This window comes from Piliocolobus tephrosceles, chromosome 5 (genome assembly GCF_002776525.5).
Source record: "Piliocolobus tephrosceles isolate RC106 chromosome 5, ASM277652v3, whole genome shotgun sequence".
Lineage (NCBI taxonomy): Eukaryota > Metazoa > Chordata > Mammalia > Primates > Cercopithecidae > Piliocolobus > Piliocolobus tephrosceles.
The window spans coordinates 28,172,670-28,198,954 of NC_045438.1; the positions used below are offsets into that span (position 1 = coordinate 28,172,670).

Genomic DNA, 26,285 nt, shown 5'->3' on the forward strand with positions numbered 1-26,285 from the left:
GAATACAGGGGTAGGTAGGATTTTACAAAAACGCAGTTTTGATGTCTTGTTCGTAATGGTCTACAGAAAAAGAAGGAGGCTGTTGAAAGTGGGAAACGACAAATTGAGAACACTTTAAAAGAGGGCAATGACATACTCGATGAAGCCAACCGTCTTGCAGATGAAATCAACTCCATCATAGACGTGAGTATTTGGTAGAACTCAAAAGAGAGATGGTAATGAGTAAATGGGAGCCTATGAGAAAGCTCAGTAATATAAGCAAATACTAGTATTTGTTTTCCTGTAGAGATAAAATTATTTTTGCATTATTCTGCTGTGACCATGCCTATCTATTGGTGGCAACTGGAATATCACTTTGTTCTCTCAGTGGACATGAGTGTTTGTGTGAGGGTCCTCACACATTCACACAAATCTGTTTTTGTCCCCAGCGATGAAGGACATTTCTTGTTCCTAGAGCAGCACTTACAATCTGCTTCAATATTTATATAACATTAGTTAAAAGAGAAATGTAAATTTACAAACAGGCTTTTAACATGTAATGTATAATGCATTACATAGAGTGATATGTGGTCATAGAAATGCAAATGGCCTAAGAGATCCTAATGATATGTATACCTATGAAGTGGCATTGTTTAAATAGATAGGCTTTTCTTGGTGTAAGTTGGTTTCTTATATTTCTTAGTCTATTTTATTAAATAATGACTTTAATTCTCTATTCTTTTCGCTATGTTAGTAAGTTTGAAGTTTCATTTAAAAACTGAACATTTGGGCCAGGTACGGTGGCTCAAGCCTGTAATTCCAGCACTTCGGGAGGCCGAGGCGGGTAGATTGCCTGAGCTCGGGAGTTCAAAATCAGCCTGGGCAATACGGTGAAACTCCGTCTCTACTAAACTTTCAAAAAATTAGCTGGGCCTGGTGGCGGGCGCCTGTAATCCCAGCTACTCAGGAGGCTGAGGCAGGAGAATTGCTTGAACCTGGGAGGCAGAGGTTGCAGTGAGCTGAAATCACACTACTGCACTCCAGCCTGGGCGACAGAGCAAGACTCTGTCTCAATAAATAAATAAACAAACAAACAAACGTGTAGTTACATCTCATAGAGAAATTAGTAAAAGAGAGGAGGCTTGAATTCACTTGCTTAAAATGCCCTCTTCTCTACAAATCAGTATGTTGAAGACATCCAAACTAAATTGCCACCTATGTCTGAGGAGCTTAACAACAAAATAGATGACCTCTCCCAAGAAATAAAGAACAGGAAGCTTGCCGAGAAGGTGTCCCAGGCTGAGAGCCATGCAGCTCAGTTGAATGACTCATCTGCTGTCCTTGATGGGTATGTCATTTGTTGTTGGAAATGTTTGTGTATTTTGATACTTGTCCAAAGGTTTTGACTAGCATAAATGGTACAGAATCATTTTCAAATCCTGATTTCTGTTAACTATGAACACACTAGCTATATGGCTTTTCTGTGGACAGGCTTAATTAGGAGGTTCTGGGCAAAGCTCTGCTAGAACAGCATCAAAGTCTGAGTTACAAGTAGATTCAAATACGGCTTAGTATGAAGTGAACAGAGCCCTAGGCTACACTTAGAAAAAATTATTTTCTGTTCTTTATTAGAAAGCACAGTGGTTGCCTTATTAGCATTTTAAATAACATATAAAAACACATTCTGTTTCAAATTTCAGTTTTATGTTTCTAATGCAATCAAAACAATTTACTGTTAAAAGAGTGACTTTTGAAAATGTGGTCCCATACATAGGCTTTAAGTCTTTTTTTTCTCTTTTAAGCTCCAGGGAGATATTACATTTTCTACTGTAAAATAGCAGCTTATTCTAGCTGGGATTATTACATAGGTCATAGGAGGGAGAGTAAAGAGGAAAGTATATTTGACTTACAAACAGCCTTCTGTGTATAACTGATAATGCTTCTCCCACAATTTTGAGATTGTCATAATTAATAGAGGTGCTATTAGCCCCAAGAATAATTTGCCCAAATAAATCTACATCACATGCAAGGCTTTTTTCTCATACTGAATACTTACTGTTACAAAGAAAATATACTAATATTTGAAGACCTTGGACAATATATGCATTATCATTTTATTTTATGTCAAACTTTTGCCACTTTATAATGAAGGGTGGGTGATAGATGAAACACAAAGCTAGATATCATCAGACCCAAGTTCTAAGTCCTTACTTGGGGACGTATTGGTCATTTGGCCTGAAACAGGCCATTTAATCTTCTGAAATTCATTTGGTCTCCTCTGGGAAGTGCACCCACCCCAGAAAGATTTTGTGAAATTAATTCCAGTAGTAGAAGTGCTCTGAATCTCACAGCATGCTTCACAAATAAAGAATTGTCTCATATCACACACCTGCTACAGCACATGGTTGCAGAGACTTTTGGAGGATGCTATGGGTATTTAAGATATGTTGGTAGTATTTCATAGTTGAATTATTTAGAAATATAAGTTTAGGTTGTAGAAAACTACAAGACAATATAATAAGGAGATACTTCACTATGATTTGGAATTGTCATAGATATATTGGCCATGATCATTTGGAAGCCAGATTTCTTAATAATTAGGACATTCTTCACTTGAGTACCATTGAGTGCCCTGACATTCTTTTTCTGAATCATCCCACCAGAATCCTTGATGAAGCTAAAAACATCTCCTTCAATGCCACTGCAGCCTTCAATGCTTACAGCAATATTAAGGACTATATTGATGAAGCTGAGAAAGTTGCCAAAGAAGCCAAAGATCTTGCACATGAAGCTACGAAACTGGTAAGAAACAAATAGCACATGTGCTGGGAATGGAAGTCAACCTTTTTGAATTTGTCAAATGTAAGCCAGTCTAGAAAATCCCAGTAAAGTGGCATATTTGGTTTGGGTTATTTTTGAAGACCTCTTTTAAAATTTGCCTAAAATAAATTCTCAGTATGCTATAATTATAGCAGAACTCTTTTGTCGGTCACCCACTACCACTGTTAGGGTCTTAAAATTATCACAGACACCAAGCAAGTTTGTGCTACCAACTCACAAAATAAAAGAGGCAAAGAGAACACTCTGGATAGGGAATTTTATCCCCATTGTCTCAAATATCATTAGGTAAAAAAAAAAAAAATTGCATATAATCACACACAAGTTGGTTACGTATGAAATTTTGTATTGTTGCACAATACATTGTATTGAAGTATAAGTTGGTAGTACTATTTCAGGTTTAAAAAAATCTCATAGGAATCTTCCTGAATAAAATGTTTAGAACCATCATTTATTTATTTTGCTTCACATAGAACCTACCAAACACATGAGACTTTTTTGGGGGGGAAACCTGATTGGACATTGACTATGAGTGAAATACACATAAGCAATGGTGTTAAAGAAACTGATCAATATTTTCTTTGTTCCAGTGTTGGGCAAAAATGCTTTCTAGGATTTCAGGGATATTAGAGATACCACAGGCTTAGCAGGTTCATTTTGTGGTCATAATGAAACATCACATTCTATGAGCAATTAGTACTGTTTTTGGTTTCTCTTGAATGAGCTCTACTGATGATGTATGTTCTGTTTACTTCTTATTCAATATAGTGGCATGATCATTGCAGAAGTGTTTCTGTGTTCAGTTATCCTTTCAAAATGAATTTACTTTGCAGATCTAAACTAAATTTTTATCCATCTTCTGATAGATAATTTTCTATTTTAAAGACCCTAATTTCCAAGTTCACCATTTTCATTTCACCTATTTTATTGTATGATTATTTTCAGCACCTAAAATGGTGCCTGGCAAATAGTAGGCACTTACGAATGAATGAGTGAATTTTTTCATTATAACTGACACCTTTTATGCCTATTCATAATCTTTTATACCAATAAAAATTTGCTATAGTAATTGCTTCATCCTTATAAATTTATTGTAACATTTTATGTTAAGGAGTTGTTTAATGTCACCCTAATTTAATACCTTTAGGAAAAATCATTTTTTACCAACATGAAGTGTGCACTTACTTCTTACCACCCATGATAATGCATGGTAGGCTAACCAACCTCAAACACAGAGTGATGGTGAGTTGTAGTGCATTACATCATGTTCGCAGTTACCATTATTCCTTCTCTCTTTCCACAGTCATTTAAAAATAATTAAATGTCTCAAAAATTACAAAATAAGTGCTATAGAGAATCACTGATTCATTAAACGACTATCAGAAAAGAAAAAGATGATCTGTCCCAGAAATTTTATTGGAATGTTTTTCATAAGCAGAATAAATAAAATTTTAGTTTTAATAGATCAATATAATATAGTTCTATTTTGCTGGAAAATAAATATATTTGAAAAACATTAAGTTGAGCAATTATCTAGACAGGACTAACATCCCATAAATATAAGATCTGATATGTAAGCTATAGATCAACAGAGAAGAATGAGATTAAGTGTATTATTAAGTTTACAAGAGTTCAAAGCATAACAATATAGAAGAGTCCTCTACCCATTTGCGTCTAGCCCTATAAAGAAGGAAGAATGTTTTCAATAACTTAAAAAGAAAAACAAAGAAACAAATTAAACATTTGCAGGAGAAAAGGAAAAGGTCAAGTAAAAAAGCAACCAATAACCACTATGAAGAAAATGGAGGTCAGATAATTTGAGAAGAAGAAAAGCATTGAAAATACCATAAGAAAAGAAACAAAGAAATGATAGAAATAACATCCAAGCATAATTAAGACAATAGTTTAAAATCAACTTTGATTTTTTAAAAATTTACTTGTCTTCCTATATATAAACACACATAGACAATCAAGAATCACATTAAAAGGAAAATATGAATGAGAAGGAAGTGGATCCTTTATAAGCAGGAGACAGCTAATATGATTTGTTTGTAGTGCACTATTATTTTGTAAAGAGTAATAGCTACTTGTCTTGCATAAATAGTTTCTTTAGATATCAGAATGAAATATTATTTTAAGAACTTAGACATCATGAAATAACAAATACTGTTTTTCTTTTTTGATGTTGGGTGAGGAAAGTACTGTAAAGCATTTGTTTTCCTACATATAATCTCCAAGAAAATATCTCATTTTGTTCTCTAGAGGGTGCAAGGAAAAGGAGAAAGGAGATACGTCACTCATAAAATGGAATCAAAATGGAATATGGACATCCAGTAATTTTTTCTAATCTTAGTGGCTTTGATCCTATAAGACTCTAAAATAACAGAGAATTAGATGTTTTTAAAACATTTCCAGGTCATAGATAAACTCAAAGCCTACATTATCTACCAGATCAGATTGTTAAGATTGATGAATGTATTAGGGTTCTCTAGAAGGACAGAATTAATAGGATAGATGTATATATAGGGGGAGTTTATTAAGGAATATTGACTCACACCATCACAAGATGAAGTCCCACAATAGGCCGTCTGCAAGCTGAGGAGCAGGGAAGCCAGTCCGAGTCCCAAAACCTCAAAAGTAGGGAAGCTGACAGTGCAGCCTTCAGTCTGTGGCTGAAGGCCTGAGAGCCCCTGGCAAACCACTGGTGTAAGTCCAGGAGTCCAAAAGCTGAAGAACTTGGAACGTGATGTCTGAGGGCAGGAAGCACCCAGCACGGGTGAAAGATGAAGGCTGGAAGAGTCAGAAGATCTGCTCTTTCCACTTTCTCCTGCCTGCTTTTATTCTAACCATACTGGCAGCTGATTAGATGGTGCCCACCCACATTGAGGGTGGGTCTGCCTTTTCCAGTCCAGTAACTCAAATTTTAGTCTCCTTTGGCAACACTCTCACAGAGACACCCAGGAACAGTACTTTGCATCCTTCAATCCAATCAAGCTGATACTCAATATTAATCATCACAAGTCCACCCCTTGTCAACTTGAAACCATACACATCTCCTGAAATCAAACATAATCTCCAAATAAAGACAATAATAATGTCATAATTATACCTAACAGAATACAGCTATCCCTTGTACAATCAGATGCATACTAATCCTTAACCTAAATGCTGTTACATAAAGTTAACAACACTTAAATGCTGATATGAAGTCAATAAATTTTATGTCATGTGATAAAGGAAAAAGAAAGCAAATGAAGATATTTTCCTAGTACAAGTGTATACATGCACAAATATATTCTTAGCAGAATAAGGAGGAAAGATTCATGACAATTACAGTCTTCATTTCTGCTACTGGCCATGTGGTCACAGCTGGTATTGATGACTACCTTCTTCTACTACCCATTATGTATTCCCTTTGCCTTCTGCAAGCACTCAGCGGGTCATGGTTTTTTTACCTGGTTGGGTGACCCAAACCTTTATTCTGGAAGGGTCTGTGCCATTTGTAGTCCTGTCTAGATTGGGTTGTTGTAGTTTCCCGTTGACCTTAATCACAAGGGATGGTAATATTAAGAGATGTCCCTTGGGATCTCTTGTATTCCACGCATGCTCTTCCTTACCTCCATTGTGGAATAGTAGACTGATTTCACCTTGATATTCTGGGTCAATTGCCAACCAACACTGTAACTCCCTTCTTAGCCTGTTGACATGGAGGTAGGAAGGTCCCAGTTGGCCAAGTGGCAATCTTAACTTCCAGTTTAATGGAATCATTGTTGTATCTCCTGGTGACAGCATTCTTCCCTCTGGAACTAAGATGTCTAGGCCAGCAGAACATAATGTTGTGGGAACAGGAAGCAAAAATTTTGTTAGTGGGTCACTTGGGGTAATGGTGAGTGGTGCCACTTCCACTTCCACCCCTTCATTCCAGGACCTATGAACCCTGGCTGTGGAAGAAACAGTACTGTATTTTGGACACTGATTCAAGGCATACACAACCTTCTGCAGAACTTTACCCCAGTCCGGCAAAGTATTGTCACCTAGTTGGCATTGTAATTATGACTTCAAAAGGCCATTCCACCATTCTGTCAATACAGCTGCTTCAGGAAGATGGGAAACATGGTAAGACCAGTGAATTCCATGAGCGTGAGCCCAATGCTACACTTCTTTAGCTGTAAAGTGAGTGCCTTGGTTAGAGGCAATGCTGTGTGGAATACCATTTCAGTGGATAAGGCATTCTGTGAGTTCATGGATGGTATTCTTGGCAGAAACATTGGATATAGGATGGGCAAACCCATGTCCAGAATAAGTGTCTGTTCCAGTGAGGATAAACCTCTGCCTTTCCATGATGGAAGAGGTCCGATATAATCAACCTGCCACCAAGTAGCTAGCTGATCACCCTGAGGAATGATGCCAGATGGAGGGCTCAGTGTTGGTTTCTGCTGCTGGCAAATTGGGCACTCAGCTTTGGCTACAGCCAGGTCAGTCCATGTTGCTAAGCCTATGCATAACCTCCATTCCTGCCACCATAGCCACTTTGTTCATGAGCCCATTGAGCGATGACAGGGTGGCTGGGGAAAGAGGCTGAGTGGTGTCCACAGAAAGAGTCATCCTACCCACTTGATTATTAAAATCCTCCTCAGCTGAGGTCACCCGTTGGTGAGCACTCACATAGGATACAAACATCTTCACAGTTTTTGACCACTCAGAGAGGTCCATCCACATGCCTCTTCCCCAGATTTCTTTGCCACCAATGTTCTAATCATGCTTCTTCCAAGTCCCTGACCATCCAGCCAAACTGTTGGCTACAGCACACAAACAGTATGTAATTACACATCTTGCCATTTCTCCTTGCAAGCAAAGTACACAACCAGATGCACTACTCAAAGTTCTGCCCACTGGAAATACTTCCCTTTGCCACTATCCTTCAGGGATGTCCTAGAAAGGGGCTGTAGTGCTGCAGCTGTCCACTTTTGGGTGCTACCTGCATATCTTGCAGAATCATCTGTGAACCAGGCCCCAGTCTTCTCTTCCTCTGTCAATTGATCATGGGGAACTCCCCATGAGGCCATCATTGCAGGCTCGGGGAGAAAAGGCAGGGTGGCCGGAGGGGAGGCCATGGGCATTTGAGTCACTTCCTCACGCAACTTACTTGTGCCTTTAGGACCTGCTTGAGCCTGATCATGTATATACCACTTACATTTGCCAATGGAGGGCTGCTGTGTAAGCCCAACTTTATGGCTAGATGAGTCAGAAAGCACCCAGTTGATGAAAGGCAGTTTAGGTTGCAGGGTGACTTGATGATCTACAGTCAAACGTTCAGTTTCTGCCAAAGCCCAGTAACAGGCCAAGAGCTGTCTCTCAAATGGAGAGTAGTTATCTGCAGAGGATAGCAGGGCCTTGCTCCAAAATCCTAGAGACCTCCACTGTGATTCACCTATGGGAACCCGCCAAAGGCTTCAAACAGCATCCCTGTCTGCCCCTGACACCTCAAACACCATTAGATCTGCTGGATCATATGGCCCAAGCGGCAGAGCAGTTTGCACAGCAGCCTGGACCTGTTGCAGAGCCCATTCAAAATTGGCAGCCTTTCAGGTCACTCAATAAGTGGGCCATTGTAACACACCCAGGAACAATGCTTTGCATCCTTCAATCCAATCAAGTTGACTCTGAATATTAATCCTCACAGTGAATGAATAGATTTTCTATGATGTTGGCTCCTTGGAATGACCACCAGAGGCAATAAGCACACTCTCAGTGGTACTAGGAAACGAGGTCCTCCTGTGCCCATTTCCACTGGAAATGTCTTAGATGCTATGCTTTTCCATCAGGTATATCCAAACAACAAACAAACAAATAAAATAAGATTAATGTAGAATGAATTCCATAGTTCAGATTCTTAAAGATGGTGGAAAATTATCACATAATCGCCACCTGTTTTGAAACATTATCTTCTTTCCTTCCTTTCCTCCCTCTCTCCAAGTCAATGGAATGTCCTAGTTTAACTTTGATGTGGAAAATTTAGGCAGTCCTCAACCTCTCTAGGTATGCTGAATTCAAAAAAAAAAAAGAAGAAGAATGACATTTTTACTTCCCATGGCAAGTGGAATTCTCCACTTTCTTCTGATCCTCTTCTTCACCTTGCAATCACTGTCATTTTGTAAAATTTCTCTCTGTCTCTGTCTCTCTTACACACACATACACTCAACAATGTTCCTTAATATCTTCTAATCCTGAATTTCCTTTCTCAATTTGTTTAGTTATATCTTCATTAGAAATTGGGAAAAGTTTATGCTGGTTGTATTAGGGTTCTCCAAATAAACAGAACTATTAGGAGATGGATAAATAGATACATGGATTGATAAGTGACAGATAGATGAATGGATGGATAGGTAGATAATAGGTTGCTAGATGATAGAGAGACATTAGATAGATAGATAGATAGATAGATAGATAGATAGATAGATAGATAGATAGATAATAGATAGATTAGATGATAGACGGAAAGAAGAGATTCATTATGAAGAATTGGTTTACATGATTGTAGAGGCTGCAAAGTCCCAGCTGTGAGCTGCAGACCCAGGATATAGTTCACTTCGAGTCCAAAGGCCAGAGAGCCAGGAGAGTTGATGGTATAAACCACAGTTCAAGAACTAGAGAGAAAATGAGATGAGATGTCCCAGCTCAATCTATAAGGCAGAAAAAAAGGGAAGGAATTCCTCCTTTCTTTGCTTTTTGTTCTATTCAGGCCCTCAAGAGATTGGGTGATGCACAACCACCATATTGAGGAGGGCAATCTCTTTTACTCTCATCCAGAAACACCCTCACAGACACACCCAGAAATAACGTTTAATCTAGGTGCCCATAGCCAGTCAAGGTGACACATACAGTTTACAATCACACTGGCCTTCAACTCCAGCATGCAATGTGGTCTTCCTCTTTATTCTTCAAATTCAAGTTCTTTCACTTACTACAATTATCCATATTTCTTGGGAACCATCATTCTAAAAAACGTTGACCAGGCCTTTTGTAGGCATTTCTAGGAAAAATAATATAAAATACGGAAGAAAGGGAGGGGAGTTTAGATATAATGCATTTTTTTCATAGAAAAACGATAGTGGGAAGGTTAGTAAAGAACTGTGCTGTGTAAGCAAGATGTAAGCTTTAGACAAAGTGAAGAAAAGGGGAGAAGCCTAGAAAAAATAATATCATACGAAAGGAGAATATTCTTAAATATATGAACTTCTCTTATAGCAAATTTCCCAGTGTTCATTCCTAATACAAGGAGAGTAAGAACTCCACAGAAACCTCAAAAAGAGCTTTTTCTTGCGATGGGGTTAGGTGTCTAAGGAATAAACAGGACTTTTGAAACTTTACTCTTAAGTGACAGATCAGTGAGGAGGAAAGACACTGATAAGAAGCACTGAGATACTACAAATATACTTCATTTGCTATAAATACACTTCATTCACTGAACTATAATAAAATTCACTTTTATTATATGTGAACAAAATATAAAGAACTTGGATATTAAAGGGGCAAAAGTGAACAAAAAGATAGAAACTGTGTACAAATCTAAGTAAGCATTGTGAAAAGCATAATGATAATAATTATTAAACATGTGGAATTAAAAACAAAGTGGAACTAAAACACAAGAGACTGATGACATGGAAAATGGGGCAGGTAGTCATTATTTAATAAAAGTTTTTAAGATTCTTGAACTCTGTGGAGGAAAGTAAAAAGCTAATTAACTTTAGTTTTTACTAAGAATATGTATGAAACATTGAAGAAAATTATAGAAAAATAAAATTGACAGTATTCGAGTTCTCCAGAGAAACAGAACAAATTGGAAGTATATATATATATACAGATATATATATATATACACACACACATATATATATATATATGTTTCAAACAATTGGCTCATGAGATTGTGGCGTCTGGATACAGGGAATAGTGAATATTACTGTCTTGAATCCAAAGGCAGTTTGAAGGCAGAATTTCTTCTTCTTCAGGGGTCCTCAGTAATTCCTCTTAAGGCCTCCAACTGTTAGATGAGGCTCCCCAGCATCATGGAGGGTGACCTGCTTTACTCAAAGTCTACTGACTGAAAGGTTAATCACATCTAAAAAATACATTCACAGCAACATCTAGACTGCTGTTTTACCAAAAACCGGGTACGATAGCCTAGCCAAGTGGATGTAAATTAATAATCACAAACAGCTAAACATTCCAAACAAGCAGATAGAGAGAGAAAAATAAAGAAGTGTGAAGGGGAGGAGAATTTTCAATCAGTTCTGTAAAAGGCAAAAAAATAGAAAAACAAAAACAAATCATAAATATAAAGCATAATGGAATTAAATCCAAATACAACAATCAGGGTAATTATCACCAGCTACCTCAAGAAATAACCCCTGAAATCTCACATGATGGACATAATTCAGGTTTGTGTCTCACATCACAACCCAATGTGAGTTATACCACTGTTTACATCTATCTTGTAGTGACACCATACCATGTAGCCTCCAAGGCAGGGAAGAGAAAAAAAGGAAGAGACATGCAAGCCCCTACCATATTGGCTCATGTGGCCTGGACCACGTCTGGTCTAAGTCGTTGACCAGAAGTAGCCATGTACCCCAAGCTAACTATAAGGGAGGCCTGGAAAAGTAGGAGGCACGTAGGAAGTTTGATGAGCACTAACTATCTCTGCTTCAAGTTGTCTTCATAATAAATGCAAACATTAAAATTGACAGGTAACAATGATTTTCATATTGGATTAAAATGTCTGAAACAAAGGCATTCGTCTATATATGACTTACACAAATACCGCAAATCTTAAGGGAAAAGAAAGACTGAAAACGAGAGATAAGATACACTATGGAAACTCTAACCAGAAGAAAGCTGGTATGCTACTATTAATAGCAATCAAGAATACTTTAATTTCTTAAAAGAGTTATTAGGGATTAAGAAAGTGATCATGATAGAATAAAAGGAAGAAGGAAGAGTAAAACATTATGAGCCTGCAAGGTCATAATAACAAAGCCTATGGATAAATAAAGATAAATATATCAGAATAAGAACGTTTTCATATGTATAATAGGGAGTGATTTTTACCATATCGCTCTTAAAAATTGATAGGTCAAGCAAAGAGACACAGATATTACAAGTACCCTAAACAAGATGACTTAATGGCCTTATAGAACTCTATATCAACTAGATAATTAATTCTACATGCCCCATTATATGAAGTAACTCATGAAAAAACCAAAGGACCACAACCTAGATCACAAAGCAAGTATCAGCAAATCCTAATGATCCAATAGCATCTAGACTACATTCTCTTATCATAATGCAATACAATTAGAAATTGGTGTAAAACAATTGACAAAAATGTTTTAAAATAAAAAACACTTCAAAGTAATCCATGGTTTGAGAAAAAACACAGTTTAAATTTATAAAGTATTTGATAACAGAATGGAAATAAAACTTTACCTCAAAATTTGTGTGTGCAAATAAAGTGCTACCAACAGGAAAATGTAGTTTGGAATGCAGATATCAGGAAAGGATAAGAACTGATACTAATTATCTAAGGTTTCTGCTCAAGGTATTTAAAAAACTACACAGAAAGAAATAAAAATAAAAGCAGAAATTAATGACCTAAGGAAAAGCATTAGACAGGGTTGACAGAAAGCTGATTCCTAGAATAAACTAGCAAATAAACAGAAGACAAGAACAATTAAGCAAACAAAGAGAGACAACACAAATGAATAGGTTCAAGAATGAAAAGGGGATCATAACTGTAGATGCAGTATAGATTGAAAAATAAAAATTGATATGTTGGAGTATATGAGCAACTTTATTCAAACACATTTGAATACTTAGGTGAAGTAAACAACAAGATTAGAGCAAAATTTACTCAAAAAGAAATAGTACACCTGAGAACTATAACCATTAAATAAACTGAATCAGTAGTTAATACAGCAAGATAACAATGTGTTCAAATATGTCAAGGACCCATTATGCAATTTGTTCCAAAGAATAAAAAAAGAAGAAAAATTTCCTCAGCTTATTTTATGAGGTTGATACAATCTTGATGGCAAACCCTACAGAAGACAGTACTACAAAGAAAACTATAGGCCAGTTATTTAACTAGAAAGAGAAGCTATAAATGAAACATTATAAAACTCAATTCAAATGTACATATTTTAAAGATCTGTAAATATACAGTAAAACATTAACATTTGCCAGGTATGGATGATGGGAACAGAGGTGTCTGTATTAATTTCTAATCATATCTAATCATATGAAATCATATTAATTTCATATCATATCTAATCTAATCATATCTAATCATTTAATTAAAATCATAAATATTTTAATTAAAGTGAACCTAAGAGGAGATAGAACATCAGTCCTGCAATAAAATCTGTTCTAAAATAATAAAGAAAATAGGTCTAAAATGAGTCTGGAAATGAAACAACCCTCATCCTTTACACCAACAAGAGGTTCTGAATTTCTTTCTTTTTCTAAATTCATGATGCATGCCTGTTTTCATTTCTTTTAAATGATCAGAGGCTGATCATTGCAAGTAACAATCCCCTGACCTAACTTTTCTCTCAACTAAGCTCACAGCTCCAGGATCAACCATTCTAAATCTTTCTAATAGTCCTTCTTTTACCACCTCTCTTAGTAATATTATTGTGCTATCATGTATTTAATTAAGTGGAGCATTATCTGTTTAATTACTGCTATGATGAGGGAGATGTAGTTCACTCAGAGAATATCACATCACATTTTCCCACCCAGCAATTTTCCAATATAGGTACATTACTATGTTTAGATTCTTCATTTTTTAACCTAATATACTGAGAGCGTTACTTCCTGTGTAAATGATAGACTCTGTGCTCTTTAAGATGAAGCTATTTATGTCCTCATTCTTCCCTTTAGCTTCATTTTTTCCTCCTCCTCTCAGCTTCTACCTCTTTAACTTTGATATTGTGATAGTCTTTACATTTTATCTATGTCCATAATTGTTCCATAGCAGAATACAGAAGTCCCTTCTCTGAAGCCATTTGATGCCTTAAAGGACTCCCTTTGATTTTTTGTCAGTGGGGCATTTGATGCTTTATTGCCAGTTGCTCTGTGCAGGAGAGAAGGGGTATTCTGTTCCATAAAATAACTTGCAGTGAATTATTCCTTTTTATTCTCACAACTGACTCTCATTCTCTACCTTACCTGTTCTTTTGAAGGCCTGGCCTTCTCCCAGTTTTTTCTACCTCCTTGCTGGCATTTACCCTACAGTGCAAGTTGTGGGTACAACAACTGAAAAAGACTGAGGAGCAGAAACTATCTAAATAAACCATGGTGGCTGAGTGCAGTGACTCATGCCGGTAATCCCAGCAGTTTGGGAGGCTGAGGTGGGAAGATTGCTTGAGCCCAGGAGTTTGAGACCAGCCTGGACAACATGGCAAAACCCTATCTCTACTAAAAATACAAAAATTAGCCAGGCATGGTGGCACATGCCTGTAATCTGAGCTACGCAGGAGGCTGAGGTGGGAGGATCCCCTGAGCCTGGGAGGTCAAGGCTGCAGTGAGCCAAGATCATGCCATTGCACTACAGCCTGCATGACAGAGCAAGACCTTGTCTCACACAAAAAGAAAATAAAAGGCCCTTGGTGGTGTGGCTAGGAAAGAGTGCCAACCCTGCCCGAAGGGAAGGTTTCTTTGCTGAAATTAGACACTTTCTTTGATCAACTTCTCTTTACTCCATCATAGTTTTATTCCCCACCAATCTCCCCCACACAGTCACTCTATTTTACTTAGTCTCTTGGTAGTATTCTCATAATTCAAATTTTGAATTAATTTATCTATACTTCTGAGGAGCTGTTTGTTTTCCTACTGTATATTTTGCTTTCTCCATGGGAAAGATATGCTTAACCTCATGCAGTCTTGGCGGAGTTATGTAGCTACTGGGCTAGATATGTCAGAACACACAGCATAGTGAGCCATTTCCTGGCCAGTTCCATCGCCCAGAGCCAGACCCTTTGGGCACTACACAGACTGCACAGCCCCAGCATGTGGGGGCTTGTATATGGGAAGTTCTGACGTCACAGGATCCTTGGGGTATTGCTTCACCAGCTAGAAACCTCTGCGGCCGGTAGCACCTTTGCCTGAGTTTTGCTTAGGTCCACTGGGCTCATTCCGCCCACTCAGCCTGGCAGGCTACACTTGGCTCACACTACCGCTACTGGGCTGGATCTCATGCCTGCCAAGGGTGATTTGGGGCAGAGTGGCGAGGGGTGTGTGAGTGAGCATGGGGTCCAGCCACTGTGCACAGCTAAGTGTGCCAGCTGCAGTGGACTGGGCAGCTCCAGGTCCTTGCTCCATGTGAGGCTGTGGCTGAACCAGACATACTACAAGTGGTTTCCACCACTGGCGTCAGGGAATGCAGTGGCATCCAGGAACTTGGAGATGCCAGGAACCACAGAGTCTGAAAGAGGGTCTCACAGCCCTGGCTCAGGGAGCCCTTAGGTCTCAGCTCACCAAAAGGCTGCAGCTCTTCTCTCCTGCTCATTGCTGTCAACATGGTGAGCTGGGGAAGGGGATGTGTTTTAGCCCTGTTTGTGTTACAGCTCTTTTCATTTACACCATTTGGGGGGTCCCGAGTTCTTGTCCCACATCCAGGAAGAATGAGGTTTGCAGACAACTGGAGGGTGAACAAGGTGAAAGGTGCTTTACTGAGTGACAGTGCAACTCTTAGGAGGCCCGAAATGGGTAGTTCCTTTCCACAGGCAGGTAATCCCAGCATCCGTGCAGCACCCTCAACAGAGGGGAGACACACAGTGGGTAGCTCCTATCCACAGGTAGATCATCCTGTTGTCTGCCCATGTCTGGCTGAGTCCAGGGTTTTTTATGGGCTTCAGAGGGGAGGAAGTGTATGCTGATTGGTCCATGGGTGCCACGAGCTGGCCCAAGAAAGCACCATAAGTTCTCACTCCAGTTTGTGAAACTGACAGTCCAGCCCCCTTCCTTCAGGCAGTCCCTGGCTTGAAGGTGGGGCTTCACCGAAGGCCAGGAGCCTGTCTACCTCCTGCCACCACCAGCCTACCATCCACAGCGCCCACTGGCACCCAGGCTGTTCATGCCGAGGGTCACCTTCAGGCCCGTGCAGAGCCACCCTCGGCTCCCTCTTGGCCTCCTTCCTGTGCTCCTTGGCATCCAAAATCCAGAAGGGGCCAAGGTAGCAGGGGGCTAGAGTGTCAATGCCGCCCTGAGCATATGCACACCTGGCTGGGTTGCAAAAATCTCAACTTAGCTCCAAAATCAGCATGGGGGCTGGGAACAGGGAGAGGCCAGGCAGAAGGAGCAGGCACTTCTGAGCCTGTAGTGGAAGAGAGGTGGCCTGAGAGCACAGGGATGCCTGGGTCCACAGCTGGCTGGATGACTGCAGCTGCACCCAGGAGGGCAGGGCTCCCCCACCTTCAACTCGGAAGGGGACATAGCTCCCACCTGTTCCTGGCTCCCACCACCTCTGTGGAGCACAAAGCCAGACAGGCTGACACTGCCATTACTGAGACCCTCTTGCTCTCAGAAGAGTTTTCATGGCCAGCTGCCTCTGTTTTCACTGCTTGGTGACGGTGGTGTTCTGTTTTGTTCCTATTTCCTTTTCTCAGAAAAGAAAGTCTTTAGAATTAAAATTTCAGCTGACAATAGATCCCCTCTCCCCAGGGAGCAGAAATATGAATATCCCTAAAGGTCTTGAGTGTTTCAGTCTTTCACTCTTTTACACTCAATATTCCATGATTTTTATCTAGATATGCCTGGTGGACAATAGGTGATCACCAAATATAGGTTGTCCCTCCCATCTCCAAATTCTGATGCTAGAAATCGGGAATGGCTGTGATAATCCAGATTTTCAGAATTAATAAGATATTTATATTGCCCTAAGAGATATGGAAGTTGAACAAAATAAAAAAATTCAAAGTAAAAGTAAATAAAATTACTTTCTTTCCCTGTTTAGTTTGAGGTCATGTGTAAATATCAGTGAATGTGATGTCATAGAGGATTTTTTTTTTTATTTATCAGAATTAGGTTCGAGTTGTATTATGGAAACTTCTAATCAAATTGAGGGAAGATGCTAGCAGGTCAGAATTTGGGAATTAGATGATCTGGCTCCAAATTCAATACATATTGTCTATGTAATTAGCTGTGTCACCTAATGTATTAATAATACCTTTTCAAGAAACATGGTGCCATCTGTTCTGATTCCTCCATTGCCTTAATTCCTATAATAAATATAGCTTCCAAAGTTTAGAACTTAATTTTCGAAATTTATTTTAATTGACAGATAAAGGTATATATTTATCATGTACAAAATAATGCTTTGAAATAAGTATACATTGTGGATTGGCTAAATCGAGCTATTTAAAAATATGCACTCCTTCACATACTGATCATTTTTTTGTGTTGAGAACACTTCAAATCTACTCTCTTAGCAAAGCCATGCTGGCTTTTGTGATTTTTGTTTGTTTGTTTGTATATGATACTCTCATTTGGGTCAATAATTTTTTTTAAAGTCTATTGGAAACAGAGAAGTAAACTTTTTGACCCAAACTTAGATGTATTTTAAAAGTTCAAGGCATAAAATGATGTCTCAGGGTTTGTGTCATCAGTCAGAAACACAGCAAATCTTTTGAACAATGCCACAATGCAATCTAAGTTTGATCTAACTTACTTCAAGAAAACAATGCTCTTGGTGCCATCCTACCTGCTCTTTATAATTTCTACCCATAAGTAGAAAAATCAACAGGAGAGATTGCTATGTTGTATTTGATTCTGTACATTAACTGGAGGGAAAACTCAAAGCCCTCTAAAAATGATATCTAACTTAATAGACATCTCTCCATTACCTTTACTCAAAACTAAGATTCTTTGTGGTATCTGCCCACCCCACCTCTAGTAGCCAGCTGCTAGTCCAGTGTCTGTCTCATTGAAGCAGTCTAGTGGTACACAGAGGTGCTGAGCAATTATGGCTATCATGCTGTAATTGGGGAAAACCATTCTTACTTAGCTTTATATTTTTGAATGCTCCCTTGATTGTCTTTCTCGGTGTTCTCATCAAGCTAAAAATCCACACTCACAAATTTTAAATTATCATGAGCATTTTGGGGGATTTCCTATTTCATCTCTGAGTCTCCTTTGCATGCTCAGTTGCTTTCAATCTTGACAGAGACTCTTCTGAGCCATCTACCACTCTTAGGATATGCTATGCAATGCCAGGGACCTACAGCCTTTTAACAGATTTTTGACCAAGGCCATCTCTTTGGGGTGTTTCTTGACTCATTTTTTACTCATTATTTAATTTTAATAACCTTTAGTACTTAAAAATATACAGTACTGTATAAAGTACCTTAAAAATGGATGCATAGTGATTTTCTTGTTTGAAAATTGTGTATGATTTTTTAAATTATTACAAAAGCAGCTTATGTTTATTATAGAAAATAGGAAATTCAGAAAAGCAAGAAGGAGAAAATATAAAATGTGCATACGAATAGTTACTTTTATAATATCATTGTATATCTACTCATATCTTTTCCCACGCAAATAGTTTTTGTACAAATGGGTGACGTTTATGTAACTGTTTCATAACTTACTATAACAATTAACATCACACACATTTTTTAAAAATATTCTCAAAAATATATTTTTAAAATGTATATTCAACTAGATTCCATTATTTATTCTGAGAATTTACATTATTATAGTAAGGACATTATCCTTGATTTTGATTCATAATCTAACATACCAAACTCTAAATTTCTTCTGTTACACACTTTACATAAACATAATGCAGCCAATCACCAACCCTTATATATATCTCTGCACATTTTGACCAGTTTTCTTTATTGAAAATATTTTTAATTTAAAATCATCTAAGTTTTATATTATCTTGGCACATTAACCCCTGTGGAAATGTGTAAGACTTCTCTCCTAAAATAAATTATTTCATAAAGAGAGAGTAACAGAATAAGTCATAAGCCATGCTGATGAATTTTTAGTTACTACTGTCTTTAAAAAATAAAAACAAAAACAGAAAATAAATATTTCACATCTTCTTTTAGAGCCAACTTTTTCAATGAATTCAAAAAATTCATCTCTAATAAAAAAGTAATTTGAGGAACATTTAGGAAAAAGGCATAATACATAAGGCATTGTAAACAATAACTTTTAAACTTGCTTGTTTAGAAAATCACTGGGGTACAGGTTAGTCAGCCTGATAAACTCTAACTTGCCTTCAGGTCTCATCATCATACCTCCCTCCTCCAACAGAGCCTCCTCTGACAGCCAAACATCTAGGCATTTCTGTGCTCCATTATGGTAATGATTGTCTTTTTTTATAAGTGATTATATTTGTCTTTCGCCTTCCCCGCACTCCAGTTCCATTAGGGAAGGCATAGTCTTTCCATTTTGAATATTTGGTGCTTGAGACAACTAAAAAGTTTTGTTGGGTAAATAAATCAATTCACTTACCTATTAATCAATGGCAGTATGCTTTAGTGAGAATAATTATGAATATTTAATAAATAGTAGGAAGAGGGAAACAACATATATTAAAATGCAATGAAATGCCAAGCCGTCTGTTGAATCCTAACAGACTTCATAATTTCATTTTTTTCTACTATAATGATGTTTTAAATTACCTCACATTTTCATAAACAATTATTAACTAATAAAAACATACAACCACTTACATAAAAATAGACTCTGTTTTGCATGATACAGTTGAAATTTTTATATAACTTATATATCCATATGTATGAATATATATATATGTATACAGACACAGAGAAAACCAAGAATTTATTGTTTAAAAAAAAAAAACTCTAAAAAGCAAGAAACAAAATACCTTTCAACTCAAAGAATCTCATTTATATTTCACATATGCTGTAGACACAGCTCAGGAACTCAGATGTGATGCTTATGCATATGTATAAAGTATAATTAGCTTAGAAAATGCTGCTTCATCACCTGTCCTGATATTGTTGATGTGCTTCAATAACTTACCAAGCAATGCTGGAAAAGGTTCTCTCCAAATTCCAGTGAGTTGAAACGGTGCTTTTCACCCATAACATGTTAGTGTTTTCCATTTCCTTATCGTATGAAAAGTCTGTCCTTTAAACCCGGATTGCTGGCAGACTGCTTGTAACTGACAGTTGTACGCCATAAGCTCTTTACTTTAATGTTTTAGAGAGCTTCTTGAAACATTGAGGCATGTCTTTTCCTCCAAATCTCTTGATTTTAACCTCTCAATTCCACAGTGCTTGGATGAGGTGACTACTCTCTTTTCTCTGGCCTATTCTATTACAATAACCAATTGATGGTTCCTTTTTTCCCACACAGCTGCCCAATACATCTTCCTAGACTACAGCTCTGATCACACTCTCCTACTCAGAAACTTTCAATGCCTCCAAATTGCTCATTGCTCAGTTTCCTTAATCGCACCTTCAAACCTTCCAGAAATTGACTCTGACCTGTCTAATAGCCTTACTTCTCCACATTGCCTTTGATGAACCCTACAATCTTAGGGAGCTAAAATACTCACTCTCACATCCACGCATCAAAAGTCCCTGCCTGCCTCCCTGCCTTTCCTTATACTGTTTCTACTATATCTTCTACATTCCCGTATATACCACCTGTCTTCTTTGATCTGAGCAAGGAGTTGAACATAGATGCAAAAGTTCATGTCAAAGTTATAATAAATCAAATCTAATGATTCATTCAAAGGATTATACATTATCACTAAATGAGATTAATCCCAGGATGTAAGATTGGTTTAATATTTGAAATTAGTGTAACTTACCATATAGCAAACTAAAAAGCAAACTATGTAATCACCTCAATTGATATAGCAAAGGCATTTGACAAAATGCAACATCTATTTTTTTAAAAAAACAGCCTACTCAGAGTAGGGGAACTTCACTACCTGATCAGTATAAAAATTTATTTTTAAAAAAACCCAACAGCTAAAATCATACTTAGTAAAAGACTAAGATTAGGAACAAGGCAAGGATATCTGCTTCCATCACTTCCGTTTAACATTGCACTAGAGATTGTACAATTGTTTTTATTCACAGATACTCTAGAAGTCTAAGCATAGAATCCTGGTGGTTCATGCCTGTAACCCTAGCTCTTTAGGAGGCTGAGGCACGTGGATCACTTGAGGCCAAGAGTTTGAGACTACCTGGGCAACATAGCAAGACCCCATCGCTACAACCCAAAAAAGTTTAAAAAGCATAAAATAAAATGCTATCTATTAAAAAAAGTTACTAGAACTAATAAGTGAGCTTACCAATGTTACAAGGTACAACATCTCTATATGAAAATCAATAATTTTAAAGACTGGCAAAGATACATTGGAAGTTGTAATTAAAAGGATACAGTCTACAATAGCCTTAAAAATGTGAAAGACCCCCTACACCGAATACTCTGGAGATAAATTACAGAAAATCTAAATAAATCAAGAGAGATACCATGTTCATAGACCAGAAGATTCAATATTCCTATAATCCTAGTTTTATACATATTGACCTACACATTCAATGCAATCTCAGTAAAAATCCTAGCAGACTTTTTCCTAAAAATTGTCAGGTATATTTTAGAATTCATATGGAACTGGAAAGGAGAAAAATGTTGGAAAGGTTGTGCTACCTGACTTCAATACTTACTACCAAGCTATGGTAATCAGAAAATGAGGTGTTGGTATCAATATTGACAAATAGATTATTAGAACAGATTAAAGAGTCCAGTTATAGATTCAGATGTGTGGTCAAGTGATTTACGACATAAATTCAAAAGCAATACGAGGTACATTTAACAAATTCTATTAGAGGAATTGAATATCCATGAACAACAATAAAAAAATGAACTTCAGTCTGTATCTTGCACCTTATTCCAAAATTAACTCAAAAGAGATGCTAGACCTAACTGTAAAACATAAAAATACAAAACATCTACAAATATATAAGAGAAATCTTTTTGATCTTGGGTAAAGCAAAGATTCTTAGATACAACACCAAAAGCATATCCTCAAAGGGAAAAAAAAATTAACAACTTAAACTTCATCAAAATTGAGAACTTCTTCCCTTCAAAAAAAAAGAAGCACTTTTAAGAAAATGAAAAGATAACTACAAACTAGTAGAATATATTTCCAAATTACATACCTGATAAAGGACTCACATCCAGATTATTCATACATATCATTCAAAACTCAAAAATAAGAGCAAATAGCCCAAAAAAGTTTGAACAAAAGATTTAAACAGTTACGTCACCAAAGAAGGTAGAAAATAAGCATGTGAAAAGATGCTCAATGTTATAAGTCATAAGGAAAACACAAAGCAAAACCAAAATGATGACCAATTAGAATGTCTAAAATTTTAAAAGACAGGTTATACCAAGTATCAACAAAGATGTAGGCAAATGCAACTCTCATACACTGGTGGTGGGAATATAAATAGTTCAGATACTTTAGAAAACAGGTTGATAATTTCTTAAAAACGTAAACATAAATTGCCGTATGATCCAGCCATTCTGCTTCTATGTGTTCACTCCAAGATAAATGATGGCATATGTTCACCCAAAAATTTGTACACAGATGTGTACATATCCCTATGATGAAATACTACTTACCAATAAAAACAGTCAGATATGGATACACACACAACATGGATGAATGTTGAAACTATGTTGAGTGAAAGAAGCCAGACAAAAAGAGAGTACATCCAGAATGGTTCCATTTACATAAAATTCTATGAAATGCAAACCTACAGTGATGGAAAGCCGACCAATATTTTTCTGGGGACAGAGGAAAGAGAAAGAAGGATAGAAGGAAGGGATTCAAAAGAAATGATGGATATATTCTCTACCATGGTTGTGTTAATGGTCTCATGGGTGTATATATGCAAAACTTATCCAATTGTAAATTGGTTTGCATGATTTGTTTATGCCAGTTTTACATCAATAAAAGTATTAAACAGTATGGTCATCTCTGGTCCTACCACAATTTCCACAGCTTAGATTTTAGCCTCTTTCACTGTCATTTGGGCCATCTTCCTCTCCTCTCTCTTACCTATTCCCTTTATTTCCTTTTTTAAATTCTTTTCAAATTTTTTTAATTTTTGAAACTTGTATTTTAGGTTCAAAGGTACATGTACAGGTTTGTTGTATAGGTAAACTCTTGTCATGGAGGTTTGTTGTATAAATTTTATCACGCAGGAACTAAACCTACCACCCAATAGTTATTTTCTGATTCTCTCCCTCCTCCCACTAACTCCCCTCAAGTAGGCCTCAGCGCATGTTGTTCTCCTCTTTGTGTCCATATGTTCTCATCATTTAGCTACCACTTATAAGTGAGAACATACTGTATTTGTTTTTCTGTTCCTGCATTAGTTTGCTAAGAATAATGGCCTCCAGCTCCATCCACGTTCCTGCAAAGGACATGATTGCATTCATTTTATGACTGCATAGTATTCCATGTTGTGTATGTACCACATTTTATTTATCCAATCTGCCACTGAGGCTATTCCTTTTAATTTTCTTATGCTCAGCAAATCAACCTTTTCTCCCCACTGTAATCCTGTGCCTCACTTTGCACACCTGAGGTTAGTTTTAAAATTATGACCTTTAAATGCTTGTCAGATTATATTCTTACAAAAAGATATTCACACTCCAAGGCCCTGGGGAAAGCTGTTTTCTTTTTTCTTTTTCTTTTCTTTTTTTTTTTTTTTTTGTCTAGTTTTATTTAGTACTATAAATGGCCCATATTATCCTGGCAATTCAGGACTGTATTATCATCCTTGATTATTTTACTACAATAATGTTGGCATCTACTGAGACCTACTTTACCTCTATACATTTTATCCCTTTCCAAATTGACTCAGACTCCTGAGCTTTAAAAATTCTTCTCTCCACTTTTTAGAGTTTTCTCTTCTCTTTGCTCATTGTCAGACAGATTGTCAGCTGTCACTTCTGCTGTTTTCATGTGTTTGTTTAGAGAATCTTCACACATTCCTTCACTGTAGTTTCCTGTCTCTAAACTGTTTTAATTCAGAAAACCTATAACCAAGGGAGTAAAAATGATGTGTAAATTTGGAACAAATATAGAATCTGAGTGGGTAAACTGAGGCTTACTTTGTGAGTTAAAGTGCATTGCATCTGTGCCATTAATTTTGACACTCTTTTTTTTTTTCCAAGATAAATGACACTTATGTGAGGTTACTGTATCTAATTCCCAAGAGAACTGTAGCAATGAGAATTCCTGTTTTTCCCAGTGGAAAACATCGTCGGTTTTCTGGAGAATAATTTGCCAAGGTTGTCTTTTGCAAGAACTATGTTCAGTGTTCCTTTTTATTCATGTAGATGTTTCCAATATATCTTTTTGTAGATATCATAGTATTGTACAATCAATCTGTTCTATGAGCAATCGATTATTTACCTGAAAGCTCTTAGAATAATACATTAAAATAAATTTGACCACAGCCATACCAAGTTCTGTAATCTTTTCTAGTTTAATGTTCAAATAATGTGACTGATAAAAATAATGTAACTAAGGCAGTCCAGATGCCTTCGTTACATTATTTTTATCAGTCACATTATTTGAACATCATTTGAACAAGTGTTATGCCTGTGATAATCTGAGTTCAGATTTATATCTTCAACAGTAAGTATTTAGCATTCTCCAACCCTTCTTGCACTTGCAATACTTTTCTAATTTAAAATTTGCACATAAGATTCTATTTGATTTATCTCTTGGTATATATGAATTATGTAATGATTGCTGAGAAGCAAACACTATTAAAATGGCTAACTAGACATTCAAGTTAAGCATTCCTTTTCCCATATCATTCTATTAACTTTGTGTCACCTTTTTAAATCTAAGCCTAAACAAATGTATCTTTGCTTGGAGATAATTGTGGCTCAGAGATTGTCATTTAGAAGATTGTGTTTTGCCATACTGCTTTAAGAGGCATTTTTAAAAAGGAGCAGTGTTCTTTCTCATTTCAGCACTTGGGAGACACAGGAAATGCTCCCCTCACTCCACCACTAGAGTGAAATTTACTTAGGGATAAAGTCAGGGGATGTGTTTAGTTCTTAATTTGCTTGACTTCTGCAGCGCGTTGTAATACTGCTCAGTTATGTCCTTGCAACACCGCCAGTTATGCATTGAGTCACTTCTGCCTCTCTTAATTTCCATGGTGTCATGCTCTCCTAATTTCTCCTTTTCATCTCTGGAATGCCAGTCACCTTGCCAGCTCCATTTTCTCTACCTACTCTCTAAACATTGAAGTTCCTAAGAACTCTGTTCTAGACCTTCTTCTCATACCATAATAAACAGTCTCCTAACTTTAACTACTGAAAATGTGCTAATAATTTACAGTTCTATATCTGCAGCCCAGAACTCTTTCCTGAAGGTAAACTCTGTGTACCAACTGTCTTCTGGATCCCTCCACTCCATTATTCTATGGTTTTAGATGTATGACATTTGTTTTTCTGTCCACAGGCAACAGGTCCTCGGGGTTTGTTAAAGGAAGATGCCAAAGGCTCTCTTCAGAAAAGCTTCAGGATTCTTAACGAAGCCAAGAAGTTAGCAAATGATGTAAAAGGTCAGTGTGGCCATAGTTTTTATTATATTCCAGTTAACTGAGTTGTTACTGGTAACATATTCTATCACACTACTGGAGAATATCATTTCTTTAGCATGATTTTTGTGATGATTCTATAATCTATTTTATGCAAATAAACTTTCTCACTAGTTTTACAAAATTTTGTCTACCTATCTCTCTTCAAGTAGGGTAATATTTCACAATGTTTAAGTCTCATTTCTATAGCATCATTTCACCTGTATCGAATGTATAGTAACTTTTTGTGTAACAAGTTTTTAAGAGTCTCAAACCTAAGCCGGCCATAGTGGCTTACACCTGTGATCCCAGTGCTTTGGGAGGTCGAGGCAGGAGGATCACTTGGGGCCAAGAATTTGAAATCAGTCAGGGAAGCATAGCAAGATCCCTTCTCTACAAAACATTTTGTAAAATTTAACCAGGTGTAGCAGTGTGAGCACATAGATATAGCTACATGGAAGGCTGAGCCAGAAGAATCACTTTAGCCCAGGGATTTGAAGTTACCGTGAGTTGGATCACACTACTGTACAGCAGCCTGGGTAACAGAGTAAGACCCTGTCTCTAAAAAGAAAAACAAAATTAAATACATTTTTCTTTTTTTGAGACGAAGTCTCGCTCTGTCACCCAGGCTGGAGTACAGCGGTGCAATCTTGGCTCACTGCAGCCTCCATCTCCCAGGTTCAAGTGATTCTCCTGCCTCAGCCTCCTGAGTATCTGGGATTACAGATGCGTGCCACCACACCTGGTAATCTTTGCAATTTGAGTAGAAACGGGGTTTCACCATGTTGGCCAGGCTGT

At 37.2% G+C, this 26,285-nt stretch overlaps 1 protein-coding gene across 1 annotated transcript in view; it reads left to right on the forward strand.

Moving 5' to 3' along the window:
- LAMA2 (laminin subunit alpha 2) overlaps nucleotides 1-26,285 on the forward strand; it is a 509,807-nt gene that overhangs the window by 394,068 nt on the left and 89,454 nt on the right. The window contains exons 39-42 of the mRNA XM_026454995.1: nucleotides 67-183; nucleotides 1,164-1,327; nucleotides 2,643-2,781; nucleotides 25,370-25,472. Coding sequence (XP_026310780.1) covers nucleotides 67-183; nucleotides 1,164-1,327; nucleotides 2,643-2,781; nucleotides 25,370-25,472 — 523 coding nt within the window. The remainder of the gene's footprint in view (nucleotides 1-66; nucleotides 184-1,163; nucleotides 1,328-2,642; nucleotides 2,782-25,369; nucleotides 25,473-26,285) is intronic.